The sequence below is a fragment of the Sebastes fasciatus genome, chromosome 19 (genome assembly GCF_043250625.1).
Source record: "Sebastes fasciatus isolate fSebFas1 chromosome 19, fSebFas1.pri, whole genome shotgun sequence".
NCBI classification, from domain to species: Eukaryota; Metazoa; Chordata; class Actinopteri; order Perciformes; family Sebastidae; genus Sebastes; species Sebastes fasciatus.
In genome coordinates this window covers 16,254,001-16,274,311 of record NC_133813.1, presented here as the reverse complement: position 1 = coordinate 16,274,311, position 20,311 = coordinate 16,254,001, and the positions used below count along the sequence as shown (strand labels likewise).

Genomic DNA, 20,311 nt, shown 5'->3' with positions numbered 1-20,311 from the left:
TAGTGTCATAGAGGAGTAAAGAAAGCAGAAAATATTCACATTTAAGAAGCTGGAATCAGAGAATTTTGATTTTTTTTACTTAAACAATTAATGAAAACGATTAATTGATTATCAAAATAGTTGGTGATTAAATTAATCGAATAATCGTTGCAGCTCTAAAATGATGTACAATCATTGCTAAATGATGCTACTGTAAATAGACTGAAACTGATCTGCAGATACATTTATTTACATATACATTACATGTATTTATTATTATTTGTATATCAAAGTGAATGCTGCTCATTCGTCCCACCTTTTCAGCAGCGTTGGTTAAATTAATTACGAGTCACTTTCCATGAGGTGTTCCAACTTTTTTACTACCCCCTGTAAATCATCAGTATGTGCCATTAATTAAGTGTAATTGTAAGGTTCCCTGCAATGAAAACAACACTAGTCAATGCCTTTACATGTGCACATAACAGTACTGTGGCATGACATTGATTGTGATGTTTGTGTGTGTCGTCCCTCTCAGGCGGTGTGGCTACAGCAAAGCAAAGCAGGATCCTGAGGAGGAGAAGATGCACTTCCACAACGGTCACAGTAAGTTAACAAAACCTCAAACTCATTCGGTATAGGTTTGTGTGTCTGTTTGTGTGTGTGTGTGTGGGCAAGTTCATCCACAGTTCCCACTACATGTACTGTACAGGGTTCAAACAGCGGTCATGTCTGTATGAGTTTGTTCAACCCCGTAGGCCCACGCATATGTGTGTGTGTGTGTGTGTGTTGACAATGTTTTGCACTAGGAGCTATTCTTTAAATGACACAGCTACAGACCGGCACCATGTTGGCAGAGGACACACGAAAGCTATGCTGATTTATAGGCCGTGACAGCTTAATATATTTGGCCACATTTTTTGGCATTGCACCCCGCCATCCATCTGCTGGCATCAGGGCCGACCGTGACGGGTACATCAGCGCCGGAGAAGTCAGGAATGAAATACCACAGTATGCCAGTATGGTGTGGTACACGGTCATATTGAGTCATATTTCAAATGAATGTTAGTCACTTTTTGTGGGCATGATAAGCAATTGACAGAATGTCTTGTTTTGGGGATAATTAAATGTATGAATCATTGTATTTTACTCTCTAGATGCAGTATTTTAGGTAGTTTTGGTATGATGTTTAAAGGGATAATTTGGGTGTTTTGAAGTGGGCTTATATGTGGTACTTATCGATAGTCAGTGTATTAACTGGAGTAGATGACGGTCGGCACGCCCCCAGTTTGGAGAAGCAGACAGTAAAGAGTTACCGCACAGAACCAAAACAATTGATACCAATGGATGCTGGGCAAGGTAAACCGGCAAAAAATTCTAAATATAGCGTATACTTAAACTGATTTTTTTAGGTGAGTCTTTCTTTTAGGAGGCTAAATTATGTTTTGCTGCCGGCCCCGTCCACAGCAGTACATTGCTTTGGTTCCGTGCGGTAACTCCTGTCTGCTTCTCCAAGCTGCAGGCGTGCAGACCGTCATCTACTGTAGGTAATACACTGACTAAGGATACGTACCTCATACAACCCCACTTCAGAACACCCAAACTATCACTTTTAAAAGGTAGACTAATCCTACAGAGTTCAGAGCATGTACTGAATCACATCACCGCAACAATAAAGAAAGCAGAAATAATGTTTATTCGGGGTAGGAAATATGGATCAGATCTTCTACCAACGTATTTATATCATAATATAGAACATTTTGTGTAAACGCACATGAGAAACTGACAAATCAAGCCACGACTTTGACATTGATAGAAAAAGTGCTGTAAAGTAATCGTGCTCTTGGATTTACAACATTGCCTGCAATGACCCTAATACATTAACATTGTTATTTATGCATGTGGATACAAGCCTGAATAAATGTAAATGATGGTAAATGACATCTAAATGGTAATGATGCCATGCATGTGTGTTCTCAGTAAAGTTCCCGGGGGTGCGCACCTACATTGACCCGCTCACCTATGAAGATCCCAACCAGGCGGTGCATGAGTTTGCCCAGGAGATCGACGTCTCGTTCATCTCCATAGAGAGGATCATCGGAGCTGGTGAGTGTGTGCCTGCGAGTATGTGTGTGTATTACAGATATGCTGATTCCTATTCTGAACATCACTTTGGGGCTGATTTGGCCAGAATAATGTATCACAGAATACCTCATCCTCATCTGCAACCGCTTATCCCGTTAGGGATCGCGGGGGGGCTGGAGCCGATCCCAGCCGACATTGGGCGAAGGCGGGGTACACCCTGGACAGGTCGCCAGTCCATCACAGGGCTGACACATAGAGACAGACAACCATTCACACTCACATTCACACCTACGGGCAATTTAGAGTCAACAATTAACCTAACCTGCATGTCTTTGGACTGTGGGAGGAAACCGGAGTACCCGGAGAAAACCCACGCTAACACGGGGAGAACATGCAAACTCCACACAGAAGGGCCCCAAGCCAGATTTGAACCTGCAACCCTCTAGCTGTGAGGCGCCAGTGCTAACCACTGCACCACCGTGCAGCCTATCACAGAATACATTATTGTTAATTCTGTAGTGAACCTGTTCAGTCAAACACGCTCGGTAGAAGTACTCTCATCCTGTAACGGCTGAATTTCAAACAATACTGTATTAAAAGGCACTCAATGCGCAGTAATAACAGCAACGAGTCTGTTCTAATTTTGTCATGTTGTATAAAATGTAACAGTTTTTCTCATTACCTCTTCAACAGGGCGTCGTATTTTCTTCCACCTGCGTAAACCTGTCACATTCATAATTGCACGTCATTGTATAGACACACACAATTAAACCAAACAGTGCTAGAAAGTGACTGCTCGCTCGCACAGCTATAAACGGTGTTTGTGCCCTGCATGACAACATGTTGTGAGCCTTGCAAGCTTTCTAGCTGTGCAGCAGTGAAATAGGCCCTTCAGTACAACTCTTCATTTGGTTTCTAGGTTCCCTATAATGTTGTGAAAACTGAGTTGCATTGCAACGCTGATCCTAAACGACATAAGAAAATTGTCTCTCTGCCTCAGGCGAGTTTGGCGAGGTGTGCAGCGGGCCGCTGAGGCTGCCGGGGAAAAGAGAGATCCAGGTCGCCATCAAGACCTTGAAAGCCGGCTACACAGAGCAGCAGAGACGCGACTTCCTGTGGGAGGCGTCGATCATGGGCCAGTTCAACCATCCGAACATCATCCGTCTGGAGGGCGTGGTCACCAAGAGTGAGTCATCAGCATGTCTGTTTGCTTCTTTTGGTTGTGAGCCCAAGAAGTAGAATTTAGAGCATGAGTCACAATGCAGATTACTGGGACTTCTCACGTGGCAAGTCGTACTGTGTAGATGTTTAGGAATGTGTAGCTCAACTTGTCAGACTCTTCAGTCTCTAAGCTGCGCTTTGTCAGCCAACATCCATCAGACTCAGCTGTTCTTCATCAGTCAGGTTTAGATGTGCTTCGCCAGCTTCAACTGTAGTTTGTCAAGCTCAATTGTGCTTTGAGTTGTACTTTTGAAATAACCTTTTTCTGACTCGTACATATCATTTATGTCTTCAAGTCATACAGTAATAACAAAATTAAATGTAATAAGTTTCAGGAAGCTCCAATGTTGCCAATCTGAATTGCTGATAAAGAAGTGCCTGAAAAGAGTACAAAAATACATGTATTTTTTTAATTTCAACATTTTTACTGATGCGTGTGTAATGCAGACAGGGCACCACAATCAATTATGGAAAAGTACGCAACACCAAGGAATTGTAAGAATGACAAAGAAAGAAAAAGCACAATAATCCAATAGAGCATCCCCACTACCCATGGAAATAATAACAATAACCAGGAAAGACAGAGATTAAAAAAAGTAAATAAATAACATAAATTATATATAACTAAATAAAATAAATAAGTAAAAATAAATAATTAATAAAAAATTATAAAAGATAAATTTAAATTAATAAATACAACAAATAGAATACATTAATAAATAAACCTGACTGACTGGCCATCAAGACATTGTAAAATCACCAAAATGTACATACATTTACAGTTTCATATTTACAATATACAGAATTCCAAAAGTCTGGTCATGTGGTCATAACCATTATGACAGTTTTAAGATTTATAAATGCTAATCTCGTGCGGTTACATACAAGTTCTGAAAATAAATCAAAAACATTTTCCACCTCTTATAAAATGAGTCTGTCGACACTTTGAGGATGTACTTCTCCAACTGGAGGAAGAACATGGTGTCACTGAGCCACGTAGAGTGTAAAGGCGGAGTGGTAGATTTCTAGGATAAAAGTATCATCTTTTTTTTAATGTATTATTGTTTTATTGTTTTTGTAATGAAGTATGTTCTCATATTTGTTTTTCTCAGGCAAGCCGGTGATGATCATCACTGAATACATGGAGAATGGATCACTGGATACGTTTCTCAAGGTAGGACAGAGGGGGACAAGGGTGCTTAAGAGAGGTGAAACTAGGGAGAAGGGAGTGACAGATTTTAAGGTGATGGGGAGGAAGAGTATGAGAAAGAGCAGGATGATGATTATAGGAAGGAGGCAGTGAATAAAGCGGAGGATGATAGGAAGCAAAAAGGATGTGGTGGATGAAAATGAAGTGCAGTTGGCTTTCAGATATAGGAGGTGTCAAATTGGGAGGACGATCATCACAGGGGTGGAAAAAAAACGTCTAATCCTCTGGAAAGGAAAATACATTTATGAGAGGTGTTTGTAGATAGATACACCACTGCTGTGGGACAATAAGTCCACCAAAGCTATCATTATTCCAATCCAATACCTCGTCGTTCTACACATTCAAGCAGCAATTAACTAGAGAAGAGTATGTGATAGCTGTGGATGTTTGATGGAGATGGAAGTTAAAGTTGGCAGGTGTTACACTGACATCTTTCAAGGGGAAAGCAAAGTCACTCAGTTGCGTATTCAGGTTGGCGTAAATATTATTTCTCTAAAACAATACTGAATAATCACAGGAGCCCAAACAGTGTCTACGTGTTGCAAATTTTGAAGTTACTCTACATTTTTTTTTAAATGTTTTCTAGTCCCGACTGACAGATCACTTGGCCAGAAAATATGAAAGACATCTCTGAGCACTCGTGGCTGGAATCACGTCTGCACTGTCTAGACAATTTGGACTTGACTGAGTGGGGAAGGTGGACTATAATGAAGGCTGGCAATCCTCTGAATTAAGTGATCCCTCTCCAGAGCACTTAAGTCTATTCACTGGTTACAATGGCAAGATGCTCAGTTGGCGGACAAGGCTAAATCCTGCATGAAAAAAACTCCTGCAGCAGGTGGCTAATGGAGAAATGAGAGAGAATAAGGTCATACGACTGTATCGCGGTTAAGGCATATTTCAGAGCGGCAATTATGGAAATTTGGGAAAGGTGAGAATAGTGTGTTGGTGTTCGGAGGTGTGCTTGAAAGGCAACGCAGACTGGAAAGATATGTACCTGAACAAGATGTTCTCACCCAGACTGTGTGGAATGGGAGGAAGCTGTGGTACAAAACACAGAGGAAGGATGTGCTGCAGGGTTTTGTGGTCAGAGGAAGCTGCTGCCCCGTGTGCTTTAGGGAGTAATCCTGGATGGCAAAGGGAGGCAGACAAGTTGGGAGACCAGCAGGCGGAGCAGCGCCGACAAACCCTGTGAAGTAATTACATGGATGGCTAGTGTACTGAGGCTGGGTATAAATGGCACAGCCATGAGAGAAGCAGGGGCTGGACTGGCTCCCGGATTAAGGGTCACAGCTACGGACAATGCAGTACGAGGCTCATAACTCACATCTTTGGCTTAACATCTCATTTCACATGGAAGTGGGATGTTCTGCTGCTGTGGACGGATGGGAGAAAAGTAGCTGCAGCAGTGATGGAAAGTGAGGTTAAGGAGTAGGAGAGCTACATGTCTGCTGTCGAAATTTGGAGAAGGGACAAGGTGATGGTTGAATCATTTGGATTTGGAGGAAGATTAGGCTTGAACTAACAGTCAGACAGCTGTCATTGGGAAAAAGCAGTTAGTATTCATACAATACTGATGAAAACAGTAAATGATTGCATTCTAACACCTTCTCCTTTAGCATTAAAGGTTCTCTGTACAATTTTGAGAGCATTAATATAGCAGCAAACAACTATCTGCTATGTAAAGATATAGAGGGGTAATGTCTACCTGAGCAGAGAATGAAGTCTCTCTCCCTCTGTGTGTCCTCCTTGCTTTGTTGCCGGCTACGCGTGCTTTTAGTGCATGTTTTTGCATGTGGGCGTGCCTCACGGGCTAGCGGTTACAGCTGATAACGCAGTCCCGACCGACGGCGTTGTTGCGGAAGCATAGCATCCACCCTCTGGTCCCCCCCCCCCCCCCCCCAGGTTAACACCGTTAGGTCTGTCAGCAGTCTTTGCTATTGTTTTCACTGTTAGTGATGTTAGCAACGTTAGCTACGAGACGCCAAAGAACGTATATTGCCAAGAAATGAAAGTCAATTGTTCGTTCGAACATCAGCGCCCAGCAGCAAAGCTACACTTCTGCCATTTGGACTGAGAGCGACTACCGGACGCCAGTAAAACATCTGCCACCTGCCTAGTGTCGTACAAAAGTAAAACATATTTTTTATTGTTATATTCTACCTATTTGGTCTGTGTAACAATAAAATATTATAAATATAATAAGCGTTTTCAGTCCAAAATTGCGGCAGTGTCTGTTGTCGAAAAACACAGGTGTTTAGTTTCTTTGCTACTATACTCTTTGGCTCAGCCGTCGCCATGTTGAGAGCCATGCAGAGGCAACAGGAATGCTCCCAATCTCGCATTTAGCACCTTTAGGCAGTCAGCCTATTTTTATTTTTTTTAATTTCTTTGGTAACTACAGCGCAAAAGTGTTACTTCAAGTGATGTCACTTGTGTTAGCGTCAGTTGGGGCTGAAGACTACACATTTCAAAATGAAAAAAAATCTGGGTGTGTGGAGTTAGAAAGAAGTCAGTTTACCAGACCTCTGCAGCTTGAAGCTGCATTAACCGTAGAAGAATGCGGAAAATTAAAAAAAACAATCTTGTTCTACTGCTGTTTTTTTTTAAAAAGGTCTTTTTATGAGTCCAACTGTGTTATAGGAGTGCAATGCTAAATCAGTGGAGTACTCTTTTAAGTCTGCCAGCTCTTTCAAGGAGCTACCTGCTGACCAGCATGCAAAATCTTCTTTGCCCCATCATCATTTTTCCTTGGTTATTAAAAATACCTAATTAGTAATATTGGGGTATGGAGATTCGAAGGTCCCGCACGAGAAGGTTAAACCAGGGCTTGAAGTGAGGAACAGGAAAGTGGCCTTGACTTGGACGAGGGAGACGAGGCCGGTGTTTCTACCAGAGGCGGTGATTTCATAAAACATGGTGTGACTCTGGACAGCAGGGCAGCAACGAGCTCTGGGCAGGATTAGAGGAATCCGTAATCATGGTTTTGGGGTATAAAAGTGCACAGGTGATACCAAACAGAGAGCAATGATTGGCTATCATCATTGCCAGTAGTACATTTTAATCATTAGAGTTTATTTGGAATTTATATTTCCAGGAATGAGAAGCGTAAATGAGAGTAAGATGAAATAATGTCCTCACCCTCAAAATCCTCCACTGACTATATAACTATGAGTTGAAGTTGGATGTGCAGAGGTGTGTCTTTGTTGCTATACTATAACTTACAGTAATTGTGGCATTAATGGCTGTGTGGCGTTCATGCTATGGCCGTTAACAGAATGCTTAGCTATCATTTTCCATTGCAGAGGTCATCTCTCTTTTGCCTCTCTATATTAATTTGAGAGATGACCCAGTTTTGCAGGTTACACACAGTAAAAACTATAGAAGAAGTTATCTGCATTGAACCACACTGCATTTTTACAGACCTTTTTTTTTTTAATGACCAACCATGTGGGAACTCCATTATCATTACAAAACTAGAGCACATATACCACAGAAATACAATACAGTATAGACACTAGGGCTGGTTGAGATGGCCAAAATCTTCTATCCCGATATATGTAATTTCACATCCTGATAACGATTTATATATCACGATATAGCATTTTTTCTGGTAAATCTATAAATAAATAGTCTATATCAAATTGGCGTAACGTGTTGTTTTTTTACATCACGATAGAAATGATGTGAAAAATATGAAAGAAAGACTTTTTATATAGTTTTGAGGATACATTTTGTCATATTACCCAGCCCTATAGACCCTATGGAGAAGCACTGTATAACTGAAAGTGCATATAGAGCATCCTGGGTCAACAGCATTCATATTTACTGGCAGGCAATCAACCAAAACGCACACAATTTCATTTCAGTGGATTTACAACATTGACTTTCCTGTTTGTCCTTTCTCTTCTTTAGAAAAATGATGGTCAGTTTACTGTAATCCAGCTGGTTGGTATGCTGCGTGGCATTGCGTCTGGCATGAGGTACACATAAACACAAACACACAATATATTACTAAGTATACACATCATTAGGGCATTAGTGTTTAATCCTTTCCTTTGTGTTGATAAATGCAGATACCTCTCCGACATGGGCTATGTCCACCGCGATCTAGCAGCTCGTAACATCCTGGTCAACAGCAACCTCGTGAGTAAGGTGTCTGATTTCGGCCTGTCCCGAGTCCTGGAAGATGACCCGGAGGCTGCGTACACCACGCGGGTAAGACTGTATATGTTTGTATATGTATAATTGCTAACTGATTATTTTCATTGTCAATTAATCTGTAGATTGTGATTTTCAAGTAATCAAGTCTAAAATGCTGGTCTTAAAAAGGTGACCTCTCGCTTTGTCTGACTGACAGTCCAGAGCTCGAAGATATTTTTGTTCATATTCATATTTTTATTCAGATATTTTATTCATATTTACCATGACATGAAAACAGATAAAAGCAGCAAATCCCCATATTTAAAAGCTGGAACCACCAAATGTTTGGCAGGTTTGCAACACTGTTGTGTCTTTGACAGGCGGCAACTTCCAGTTCTGAAAAGTGAAGCCAATGCAGAAGTGCCTTAAACTTGCATTCTTTATAATGGCCAGCAGGGGGCGACTCCTCTGGTTGCTAAAATAAGTCAGATTGTATAGAAGTTTATGAGAAAATGAGCCTACTTCTCACTTGATTTATCACCTCAGTAAACATCGTAAACATGAGTTTATGGTCTCAATTGCTAGTTTCAAGTCTTCTTCAATACAGCATGATGTTCATTTAGTAAATTATGGTCCCATGTAGAGTAAAATAGATCATAAAGCAGGGTATGCTTTAGGGCAGGTCGCTACCATGGCGTTGTCCAGTCTGGGAGTTGTCCGCGTTTTCATCTTAAGACCTTAACACATGGGGAGGATGACAAATAAACGACACGAAAATGTGAAATACTCACTTGCGAATGTTATATATCTAGGGATTTTATTGTGAGGTAGTTCGGACCACAGATCCTCTGTGTTGTTGTTTCATAAATATAGACGCAACTCAACCGGTTCCGCACAATTTGATCGTTTGATGCAGTACGGCACTTTTTCGCCACGTAATATTTGCGTAAATTTATCAACCAAAAACAAAGCCACTGGTGTGTAAAGGCCTTTAGACTTCCACAGTAGGTTTACAGTCCATGAAAGTCAATTGTAACATTTTGGTCACCTTGAAATGACTTCAGCTTTGGGTTGTATTTAGCTCCACCCTCTCGTGTCACTCCTGGCTGGTTGTGTCTAGAAGGTAACCCACGAGATGGTTAAGGTTAGGCATTGACCTCGAAATAATTAAGGTTAGGCATTGACCTTGGATAGGACGTCGGGCAGCGAGTCTCACAAGAGTTTTTGCAAGTTTTTGCCAGATTTTGCAATTGCGTGTTACCTGCTAGACACGACCCTCCTGGCTCCAAAAAAACAAGATGGTGACGGCCAAAATGCCTCGATTCTTCAAAACCGTAGTCCGTAAAACCAACGGGTGACGTCCACTTTTTATATACAGCCTAAGGTCTTTTGAGGACATTTATATTTAATCCGGTGTGTATCTCTCTGTGTGTGCAGCCTATTGTCGTATATCAAATTTTGGATTAAGTTGAAAACTCTCACACAAGAGTCTTGTTTAAACCCAATACACACACAAAGTACATTCGCGCACACACATAGACGGCAGCAGCGGTTTTTAAATTGAGCTGTGTGTCCCCGGCTGAGTGGCGTCCTGTCAGCCAGAGACTGGCTGCTTCCTGCAGGAGGAGGCCCAATTAGTACTCGGCTCAGTCTCCGCAACACTCAATTAGCACCGAGTCTGGCTGCCTTAGCGCCAGATATCCTGTCACTCACCTCTCGCTGCCACGCTACATCTCTTCTTGCTCTCTCTCTCGCTGTGTCGCTCTTTTTCTCCCTGACAGAGCAGTGAGAATAACGTAATTCACACCCTTCGAATAATCAGACCCTGAGATATCCCGCCGCTGTGTTCATCAATACTGCATCAAGCTAATTTCACTACTCATCAGCTCTAAAACACATTCTCGTCTGGAACTCAGCAGTCATCCTGTGAACTTTTCTATCTTCGCAATGAAAGCGCGATAATGAAGATGAGGAAAACGAGCGGGGGAATGTCGGGCCCCCCGACAGTTAGGACAGGGAATTTGTTAAAAGAAAGTGAAACTCGGCATCGTGAATGTGTTCCTTAAACGGTATTCATTAGTGTAATTGTAGGTTGGACCGCATGTGGCACAAGTGTCTCAATTAAGGTCTGTTCTCGGTTTCCTTCTTTGTGTAGCGAAATGTAAAACTTTGAACGACTGCAGCTGTATTTTTACAACCGGAAGGTCATTAGTTGTGGCACTGAGCTGTTGTCGATGTAAATTTATCAGGGTTATTTATATTAAGCACCGCAACGAATGGAATGTTGAGGTCACAATTTCTAGTTTCCTTTCAATCCAATGCGGTGTTTGCATTAAATGTTCTCGCATGTCGTCGCAGGGCGGGAAGATTCCTATTCGCTGGACGGCTCCGGAGGCGATCGCATACAGGAAGTTCACCTCAGCCAGCGACGTGTGGAGTTACGGGATCGTCATGTGGGAGGTGATGTCATACGGAGAGAGACCGTACTGGGAGATGTCCAATCAAGATGTAAGTTTGATGTGATGTCGTTATGGAAACCGTTTGTGTGCTTGCTGTGTGTATTTTTCAGTTTGAATTTGTCTAACTTTGAACTATTCACCCCACAAATTAATCACCAAGTGGAAATCTGTTTTCACCCGGTGGGTGGTGCATGCAAAGAATGTAGGAGTAGACAATGGCCATGAAATAGCTAGAAAAACTGAGAAAACAATCTCACCACAAGGTCCATTTAGTAGCTGTCCTGGTGCTTTTTCTTCTTTTTTTTTCATACTTTATTTTTTCCCCTTTTTTTCAATGTTGTTTTCATAAATGCAATTTACAGTTCGTAATTACAATAGTTTATAAACCATTTTTTAAGTAATTGAGCTTAGAAACAAACACAATAACTACACAAGAGAAAAAAAAACTCAGCATTCAAAATTGAAATCAAATTAAAAAACAAATATTAATAATAGTGCAAAGAGAAAAAAATATAATAATAATAATAAAGTCAATAAATAAACAAGTTAATTAAAAAAATGGTGTTGGGGCTTTCAATCCTATCACATGATTTTCATTGGCAGTTTCAGTTTGCCCATTTGCCATGGAATTGTAGAAAGCTTTCCTTGTTTTCTCACTAATTAGAACAACATTATCTTGTTTGTTTAATCCGTTGAAATTAAATGGCAATATGCTTTTTTAGGGGGGGGGTTGTGTGCCAGACTATTTCTTGGCCGTAACCAGTAACTTCTTGGAGTCTGGTTGCCTGGCAACTGCCAAGAGCCAAGAAATAGTCTGGCATTTAACAAATGAGATATAGCATGTTCATTAGTGACTTTTAGGCTTTTAGAGGTGCTGTTAAGCAGATGTGTTAGCATTTGACAGATAGCCGTTTCCTCCCTGTCTCCTGACTGTATAGCTTTATATTTAACAGACTGCTATAAGAGAGGTATCGATCTTCTCATCTAACTCTCTGCCAGAAAGCGCGTTTCTCAAAATGTCAAACTTTTTTTCCGAAAGGACCTTGGAAACTGCAGTTGAGGAAAAACTGCTGTGTCAGCTGCTCAGCTGCAGTGTCAAAAGGTCAAGAATGAATTTTGAACCTCAATGAGGACCGTCTTTCTCAACCTTGAGGTTGAGACCGAGACCCAACATGGGGTTGCTTCATATCATAACACAGATCATGATAGATTTTGAATTACAGGTATTTTGTAGGGCTGTCAATCGATTAAAATATTTAATCATGATTAATCACATGATTGTCTGTGATTAATCGCGATGAATCGTATATCGCACTTTTTTTATCTGTTAAAAATGTACCTTACAGGGAGATTTGTCAAATATGTAATACTCTTATCCACATGAGTGGGCAAATATGCTGCTTTATGCAAATGTATGTGTATATTTATTATTGGAAATGAATTAACAACACAAAACAATGACAAATATTGTCCAGAAACCCTCACAGGTACTGCATTTAGCATAAAAAAATATGCTCAAATCACAACAAGGCAAACTCAAGTCCAACAGGCAACAACAGCTGTCAGTTTCAGTGTGCTGACTTGACTATGACTTGCCCCAAACTGCAAGTGATTATCATAAAGTGGGCATCTCTGTAAAGGGGAGACTCGTGGGTACCCAGAGAACCCATTTTCATTCACACATCTTGAGGTCCTTCGCAACTAGCGGCCACGCTGATCAAATATGAATCAATATTATACGTCAATGCTTATTTCTCGCCTCAAATGTTTTCAGAATCATCTTGTAGTGTACGGTTTAGCTGTAAAATGAGAAAGTTTGTGACGCAGCAGCCATTGTGAAATCTGTTAAAGGAACGCCAAGTTCCGGTCACATGACCGGAGCACATCCAATAGGAACGCTCTCTCTCTGAAATGACCTGTGATTGGTCAAAGTCTCCCGTCATGGGCTAGATTTCTTAAAGCTTGAAAACAGAGCCATGAGGAGGTGCAGAAGTCTAGTTATCTCTCAGAACACTTTAGTTACAATATGCTGAAAGGTTATTATGGAAGTTTTTGCCCAATGATGCCAAAAATATACCGCCCACTGCCACTTTAACTTAAAAGTAAACAGAATAAAATCACAGATGTGTCATTTCAGTTTGCATGCAAAGTGTTAACTTCCATTAGAGTAAAACATATAAGCAAAAAGGCGGCTGCATTGTTTCTTGTGGGCTTGTAAAGACAGTGATGGAGATGTCGAGGGAGAAAAAAAAGACATGTAGGCGAAATATACATCCTTCCTGTCGGGAGGCTGAATGGAGGTGGAAATAGGGAGGGCTGTGTGGGAAGCTGTTATTAGAAATCTATTATTGCAAAGCGTGGACAGTGAGAATGAACGGCTTTTAATGGAAACACACAGAGAGAGACGTTGCGGGGTGCAGAGAAAGGTGTACGTAAGCAGAAGAGTGAAACAGGTGAATACGCGCGGAGGTGCAGAGCTAAGCAGAAAAACACATGGCAGGGAAAAATAGCAGGCTGTGCACTCACTTATAGGCTATATGCATGCATCTCACATTAGGGCTTAAGGTGTTTTAGATCACTTGTAAACAAAAATGCAGCAATTTTAGAAATATTTTTTAGAAAGTGAAAAGCGAGTTAGTTCCACTCGGGAAGCACCCACGTGACCTGCATCAGAGAGGAGGAGAAGAAGAGGGTGATGAAAAGAGAGGAGGAGAGGGTACATTATAGTGCAGCCCGGAGGTCACTTTAATGAGGAGAACTGCCACCGGGTCGCGTGCCGATGAGTTAGAAAGTAGCATTTGCTTCAGACGCCGCACTCGCGCGCTAATTTCCCACCCACAGACACGCAACATATGCACGCATAGCCCTCCAGTGACCTCCTCATCCTCTGCTTCAGACCCCTCCCTCCTCCTTTTGGTTATTAGGCTGTCTGTCTCAGAGAAGTCTAGAGACGGAGGATGAGAGGAGAGTAGAGGAGAGGAGAAGGCGTTTGATGTTTAATTGAAAGCGTTATGCTGGATTTTCTCTGATCTGCTGCAGAAAGTGCGGGCCTCTCTCACACTCTCTTCCTATAAGCTCTCTCCTTCTGTTTCCCATTTCCCCCCCCCTCACTCCTTCCTCTCGTCCTCTCTTTTATCTCTCAAAAATACTATCTCTTGTGTGTATTCTTTCCCTCCTTGTGGTCTGTCCTGTCTTCCTTTTAGCTAATTTTTTCCCTCCTCTGATCTTTCCTTCCCTGCCAGTCAACCATGTGTGGCTCTCCTTCTCCGGTCTCAGCACGCCACGGTGATTCGATGCCGCGCTTCCCTCTCTTACGTTTGGTTTGAGCGTACCATGCACGCACATGTAGCCTGCTGCTTTCCACTGCAGGGTCTAACGCAGAGAGCCGGGGGTTTATTTATTATTCATCTAATTCAATTCCCCCCCCAACCCCAAAAAAAAAAAAACATTTCTGTGATTCGGTGCTGCATCTTGTTACTTGCGGAAATGATTAACTGGGATGTGCAGCGTATCAAATACACAAATAAGGCTTTTTTATGATGTGTTGCTTTGTTGATCCTCGCAGGGGATTAGTTTCTGCTCGCTAACTTCGTGGAGGTTTTGAGTGCAGGGTCAGATAGAGAGCAGAAGCATCCCCGGAGCAAGTATCAGGATTTTCAAATTGGAGGTAACATTTTTGCTGAAGTTTGTCGCGGTCCTGCTGTGAAAAGGTTATTACATGTTCGGGCGTCAAACAAATTGTGTCCTCTCCATACCCCGGGAATGATTCGTCTTCTTCAGACTTTAGTAGTAGTGTAGTACATTTCTCACATTTGCCATCTCTCTTTCTTTTTTTCTGTCGTTCTATCTCTTTTAAGGGTATAAAGGTAATGGAACAGATTCCCAATCTTGCGGTGCACGTTGCATCATCATATTACCTCATTACTGCCTGTTAAAATACACACGGACAGCAGATTGGTCTCTTCTTCTCTAAAGTCCAGAATCTTTTGAACAACCTTTACAAGAAGGAAAATGTTTTGGCTCAATATGTTTTGTGCGTTTATTTAGTAACATTTTATGGAAAATATATATATATATATATATATATATATTTGTATGAATTATTATGGTTTATTGACTTACATAACCGTTTAGCGTAGGTTGTACAGATTTTAGCGTCATGCATTTGAAGATACTCCAAGAAATGACATCATAATAAGCAAAAATACCAATGTAGGCGCACTGGTGGAGCATTTCTATTCTATTCTCTATTGAGTTCAAAAGTTTTACGTATTTTATTATGTTTTATGTTCAAGTCTGTGATTTACCTGGCTGCCGGACAAATTTCCACTTGGGGGATATTAAAGTTAAAGTTGGAGCAGGCTCCAAGTCCTCTTTTCGGAGGGGAGGATTGAGACTTGCTGACATGTTGCCCTGCTCTGGCTGGTCTCCACTCTGAAACACATTTGTAGCAGATCCTTTGTACAGGTATTGTATCACTTTAAAAAAAAAAAAAAACGATCCTCTATTTTTCTTTCTCTGTCCCCCCATCTGTCTGCAGGTAATAAAGGCAATAGAGGAGAGCTATAGGTTGCCGGGTCCTATGGACTGCCCTGAGGCTCTGTACCACCTAATGATGGACTGTTGGCAGCGAGAACGCAGCAACCGCCCCAAGTTTGATGAGATTGTCTGTCTACTGGACAAACTCATTCGCAATCCCAGCTCATTAAAAAAGCTGGTCAACTCCTCACACAGGTATGAATTCACAACACAAAACAACAACATATCAAAAACGTAACAAAATTCTTCTCCAACGTCTTTTATTTTGAAGAAAATGTGTTAAGAATTTACTGTGTGTTTTTTTTATTTTGAAGCCCAGCGCAAATTAATTCTAACTCCTACTTATAGTAAAATACTACTTAATGTAATGTTGTATTTATTTGTTCAAGAAGAGATATATATGGAAGGTCTGAGAAGCAAGTGAGAAAAAAAAATTCCGGTGATCTATTTTCTGATCTAAATAGTTTTCTCTCCTGTTTTTATTAACAGGTAAAAAAAAATAAAAGGTTTTGCCGGGATAGTCTTTAAGTTCCTTAAAAAAAAAAACATTTAATCCGTGAAACAGGTGGGGAAAAAAAGTTTTTGCAGTTGATTTTTTTTTTGTGTGCGTTGTTGTAATACTAATTTCGGCCACAAGAGGCTGTAGTGCACCTCTATCCCATGTTCTAAATAGGACTAAAAGCATTCATGTTTTCTTCATGCGAGTTTTAATTTGCATAACTTGTTGACACACATTATATGTACTTAGTGTTTAGAGTGCATGGATAAATTAAAACTCACTTGGAAGAAAACATTAGTGCCTTTCATCCTATTTAGAATATGGGGTAGTGGTGCACTTCAGCCTGCCTCTTGAGGTCAGTTTTTAGACATGGCAAAACTTTATCACCTGTTTCGTGTGTGATTTTTTTTTTTTTTCACTCTGCAAAAACTTTTTTTTTTCTTCCTGTTTCACATATGAAAAGAAAAAAAAAGTAAGGAATTTAGAAATATTATCCTGGCAAAACCTTTTTTCACCTGTTAAGTTATATACACAGGAGAGAAAACAATTTAGATCAGACTTAGAAAACAAATCGCTAGATTTTTTTTTTCTCACTTGCTTCTCAGGGCTTCCGTAGCTACAGTACATGTTGGTTTTTACCGGCATTTCTTTTAAACTCTGAAAATGCATTTTGTTTTAATTGACCTTTTCACTTTTAAGTGACTGAAACCCAGCTCTGCAAGCTAATAGACTCGTCACCATTCAGATGAAATGTCTTTATTGATAGTCTTTATTGAAGTCTTGCGTAGCTGCATAATTAAATCAGGATGGACATAGTCTCTAACTGCTCCATGCCTGCAAAGAAGACGAGAGAAATTAATGAAAGTGGCTCGATTTTCTTAAAACTACACATTAGTGTGAATTGTATTCAGTGGGGTGTCTGTTGATTATTGTAACATTTGGATATTCAATTAGTATTTCCCCACTATGCGCATGCATTGCATTAGTGTATAATGGCATGAAACGGCTATAAGTGCTCTGAAGCAGACATTTAGTCAGACACCCTCATTACTGGATCTTCTTTTCGGAGATAATGAAATGATGTGAAATATTTCTCTTTTCCACTTACACACACACACACACGCTTACAAAAACACACAGGAACACAGTTAATAAATCAATGCCATATCTAATAGTCCATGCAATAACATATGACAGTTAGCCAGATTAAGGGAACGCCAGTCCTTGTTCCACATGACACTCCTGTTCTAGCTCCAGCGTGGAGAATACTGTTAGCTTACATGAGCATGTCTGTTTGATAGCATGGAGAGTGAGCTGAATGACAAAGAGTTTTGAGTGGACAGCGTTTTCAGCTTTGCGTGATGGTGCATAACTAGCATAACGAAGCCTCACTCAGAACGTTTGAGCTCAGCCCTGGGCTTCAAAATGTAGTCGATGGCACAGTGAATCCCACTCCTTTATATTTATTACAATGATGTGCTTTAATTTGATTGCTGTCTTTTGCTGTATCTTCATCTTCATATGCACCAGGGTCTCCAACCTGTTAGTGGAGCATGCCAGTGTAGAAGGGAGCTGCAGCACTCGGAGCCAGACCGTAGGGGAATGGCTCGACTCCATCAAGATGGGTCGTTACACTGAGCTCTTCATGGAAGGAGGTTACTCTACACTGGAGACGGTGGCTCAGATGACATCGGAGTAAGGCCACTTGCACACGTACAAACATAAAGAAGTACTAGGACAGTCTAGTCATGTAGCACTCAGGTTTATAGAAACATGTTTTCTGCAAAATTACATTTTAAAAAATGTTAATTGAGAGAAAGTTACTAGACCTCATTGTGTTCAGTTTTTTTAGGGACTATTTCTTCGTGGTAGAAGGCGGTCCTTGCAAACACTTGGGGTGGACTGACCATTTAAAGTTCAAAATTTCGTAAAAAAAAATAAAAAATGTCAATAAAAATGACAACCATCAAATGTGCAACGCAGAAAGTACAAAACTGAACTAATTTTTCTTTATTACTTTGTTATGCCTTCGCGCCGGCAACAGCCGTGGTTGACCGTCCATCCGGTCCATTCTCGTGAACGCAATAACCCAGAGATGACTGAGGATTATTTCTTCAAATTTGGCACAAACGTCCACTTGGACTCAAGGATGAACTGATTAGATTTTGGTGGTTCAAGGTCACTGACATCATAAAAAAAAAAAGATGTTTTTGGCCATAACTCAAGAATTCATATGCTAATTATGACAATTTCACACAAATGTCTAATAGGATAAAATGATGAAGCGATGACATTTTGGACAGACATGGATGTAAACTGCAACTTGACTGGTTGGCGGAGGCCTGCAACCACGACGCAGTAATTCTAGTTTTTACTTAGAGAAGGAAAGAACATTGTCACAAAATGTTGTGAAGGTCGAAACAGGATTTAATACAAGGTTGCAAGATTGTGAAAAGGTTATAAAATGCCAGCACCCTTTATTCCATCGAACTGAGAGTGTATATAAAGATAGGGATAGCTACAAAAAATCAGTATGACTTATGAATGCATAACTCAGGAACCATCCAGAAACTACCATATCGGTATTATGACAGTTTTTGTTTTATTGCTTTAATCAGGATATCTACATGAGCTGAGCCTTGTGAGGATATTATATATTGATTATCTTAATTGTAACAACACTGTGCTGCAGTAACACAGAAACAAGAACACAAGAATACCCCTTTTAAACGCTAGCTTTCAGTCCTACATATTGCCAAGTACAGTGTTTTTTAATCACTTCACAGACTTCTTGATAAATAAGGGCCTGTTGTTTCTGTGCTGTTTTTCAGGGATTTGCGAAGAGTAGGAGTGAACCTGGCTGGGCATCAAAAAAAAATCATCACTAGTATTCAGGAGATGAGAGTCCATATGAACAGCACCAACTCTACCGTAAACATCTGATGCATATGTACAGGCACGCACACAAATACACACATATGAACATACACACTATAAATGGACCTAGTATGTGACGAAAAGACTCGGATTTGCTGTTGGACCTAGAGCAGCTTAGCACTTTCTACGGACAAAGAAACCCAGTGTTTTATGGATCTAAACTGGACGATCCACATTTTTGTGGTTCTTGCGTGTGGAGTTTGCTTGTGGTGTCCTTGGGGATGTTTGACATTGAAGCACTGAAACCAAACTGAACTGAGCTGAGTGGTGCTACATGAAGGAAAGAAGACGGTGAGCTAAACTGAACTGAAGTGAAGTTCTTTCATTCTAATTATTCCATTTGTGTGAATCTTGGGGATTGTGATATCTCCTGTGCACTGTTTGGATACTCTCATATCAAACGTGAAGCATAGACCGCCGATCTGGCTCTGAGAGCAACCAGCACTTTTTGGCTGTATCACAAATACGGGAGTTCCATGCAGCGGGCTCGAACTGAACTTTTTCAGCCCGTCTCAGGTGATCTGAACCCGGTGGATCTGAACGGTTCCTCTGGCAATTTTCTCTGGAAGTACAGCTCCCATCACGAGTCATTGAACTGAACACCATTCTCAGGCGGGGGGAAAAAAGTAATAATGGACCAAGAGCAACATGTTCATTAGTTTCAGTCCTTGCTTTGCCATTCTGATGTGCTTTGGACTTTGTTTTCCTGTCTTAGGCAGGTCTTCATGCGACAAGAGTGCAGTTGTACAACCCAGCTGTACGGGTCATGGAAGGTCCAGACTCATTCAGCATCATAGACTTCATTATCTTCCAAAGCGATGCAAGACGAGAGTACATAATGCACCCTTCATTGCTTAAAGAGGCTGAAATTTAAAATGCAACAAAGTCCGTGACATTGAAAGCGTCTGAGTCTGGCTTTGTCCAGAAGAGTTTGGGTCTTATTGAACCTACAAAAGCAAAGTGTGAAAAGATTCAAGGCTTTAGGCATTGGGATACTCTATAACTGTTCTTCTGGCTGAATGTATAGCACTACAGAAAATACAACACACAGTTGCAGCATCAACCTATTTTGTTTGATAAGCAAATGCTGTCAAATACGGAGAGAATGTGGCCGTTCTGGTCCTTAAAACCAGCTTCTGAATGAAGCTGCAGATTGTATAAAATATTCAGCCGGCTTTCCGTCATCTTTGCTCTGAAAATCTGTAGGAATCTCCGCTAAGATCTTGATGGGTTCCTGCAGAA

General features: G+C 40.9%; 1 protein-coding gene across 1 annotated transcript in view; it reads left to right on the top strand.

The window, feature by feature from the left end:
* epha5 (EPH receptor A5) overlaps positions 1-19,592 on the top strand; it is a 71,905-nt gene extending 52,313 nt beyond the window's left edge. The window contains exons 10-19 of the mRNA XM_074617448.1: positions 515-582; positions 1,957-2,082; positions 3,062-3,247; positions 4,395-4,456; positions 8,408-8,475; positions 8,569-8,710; positions 10,994-11,143; positions 15,635-15,828; positions 17,663-17,827; positions 18,964-19,592. Coding sequence (XP_074473549.1) covers positions 515-582; positions 1,957-2,082; positions 3,062-3,247; positions 4,395-4,456; positions 8,408-8,475; positions 8,569-8,710; positions 10,994-11,143; positions 15,635-15,828; positions 17,663-17,827; positions 18,964-19,075 — 1,273 coding nt within the window. The 3' untranslated portion in view covers positions 19,076-19,592. The remainder of the gene's footprint in view (positions 1-514; positions 583-1,956; positions 2,083-3,061; positions 3,248-4,394; positions 4,457-8,407; positions 8,476-8,568; positions 8,711-10,993; positions 11,144-15,634; positions 15,829-17,662; positions 17,828-18,963) is intronic.
* The last annotated feature ends 719 nt before the right edge of the window (positions 19,593-20,311 follow it).